Here is a 1,562-nt window from a genome sequence, read left to right as displayed (position 1 = left end):
ATATTTATATATATATATATGTTTGTATGTGTGTATGTATGTATATAGTGCATCATATGCGATGCACAGGAGACTTGGCTGATAATCTAAGATCTCAAACCAAGCATATATATCATCATCATCATCATCATTGTTTAACGTCCGCTTTCTATGCTGGCATGGGTTGGACAGTTTGACGGGACTGGCGAGCCAGATGGCTGCACCAGACTCCAATCTGATCTGGCAGAGTTTCTACAGCTGGATGCCCTTCCTAATGCCAACCATTCTGAGAGTGTAGTGGGTGCTTTTACATGCTACCGGCATGAGGGCCAGTCAGGTGGTACTGGCAACGGTCATGCTCAAATGGTGTTTTTACGTGTCACCTGCACAGGAGCCAGTCCAGCGGCACTGGCAACGACCTCGCTTGAATGTTGTTTTCCACGTACCACTGGCACAAGTGCCAGTAAGGCGACGCTGATAACGATCACGCTCGGATGGTGCTCTTAGCACTCCACTAACACAGATGCCAGTCATGCAATGCTGTCATCAAATTTGATTTCGATTTCACTTGCCTCAACAGGTCTTCACAAGCAGAGTTTAGTGTCCAATGAAAGAAAGGTACGCCTCAGTGGGCTGGTTACACCACTGGCATAGGCCACAGATTATGGTCTCACTTGGCTTGCCAGGTCTTCTCAAGTACAGCATATTTCCAAAGGCCTCTGTCACTAGTCATTGCCTCGGTGAGGCCTAATGTTTGAAGGTCGTGCTTCACCACCTCATCCCAGGTCTTACTGGGTCTACCTCTCCATATATATATATATATATATATATATATATATATTAACTATCAACAAATATAGTGCCAACATACACTACCCACCAACTAAACCAAACTTCCAATAACCAAAAGTAGTCTAGACATTTATGAAAATGCTTTGGACAGGAAAAGAGTTTAAAAATATTTTTTAAATGGATAAAAAAATTAAAAAACAGGGAAGTCTACTTGCAGTTCAAATTTTTCATTCCATTTGAGACCAGAATTTGATTTCACAATCTGTGGCTGACCATGGAAGTCTGGCTCTGTTTTCTGTCTTCTCATCTTTGGTGATGTCTTTGGGGAAGAAATCGGAGATGTTTTTGGTGATGCTTTTGTCTTTGTTGCATTCACCAACCTCACAGCACAAAGTGAGTCCAATGGAACTGGAATAAATATATTAATTATTAATAAACATTTCATCACTTATTAAATTCATAGTCTAAAACATTCTTTCAATTATGATTCTTGGTTGCGTAAATATAATTACGAACAGACAAATGAAATACTATTCTCTACATGATGTGTTGAAAACATAAGAGTTGTTTAAATATGTTGGAACAAATATTGACGTACACATACGTACATGGTATATGTGTATATTTATGTGTGGGTGTTTGTGTGTGTAAGTGTGTATATGTATGTGTATGTGAATGTGTGTGAGTATGTGTGTGTGTATATGTGCATGTATGCATGTGTGTAGATGTGTAAGTGTGTGTATGTATGTGAATGTGTGTGAGTATGTGTGTGTGTGTATGTGCATGTATGC

General features: G+C 39.6%; 1 protein-coding gene across 1 annotated transcript in view; it reads right to left on the bottom strand.

Moving 5' to 3' along the window:
* The window catches only part of LOC106867687 (uncharacterized), a 236,695-nt gene that overhangs the window by 110,752 nt on the left and 124,381 nt on the right, over window positions 1-1,562 (bottom strand). The window contains exon 5 of the mRNA XM_052974251.1: window positions 987-1,179. Within this exon, the coding sequence (XP_052830211.1) occupies window positions 987-1,179 (193 nt within the window). The remainder of the gene's footprint in view (window positions 1-986; window positions 1,180-1,562) is intronic.

The sequence above is a fragment of the Octopus bimaculoides genome, chromosome 1, assembly GCF_001194135.2.
Source record: "Octopus bimaculoides isolate UCB-OBI-ISO-001 chromosome 1, ASM119413v2, whole genome shotgun sequence".
Lineage (NCBI taxonomy): Eukaryota > Metazoa > Mollusca > Cephalopoda > Octopoda > Octopodidae > Octopus > Octopus bimaculoides.
Note: the sequence above shows the minus strand (reverse complement) of the source record. Positions and strands in the feature narration are given on the sequence as shown.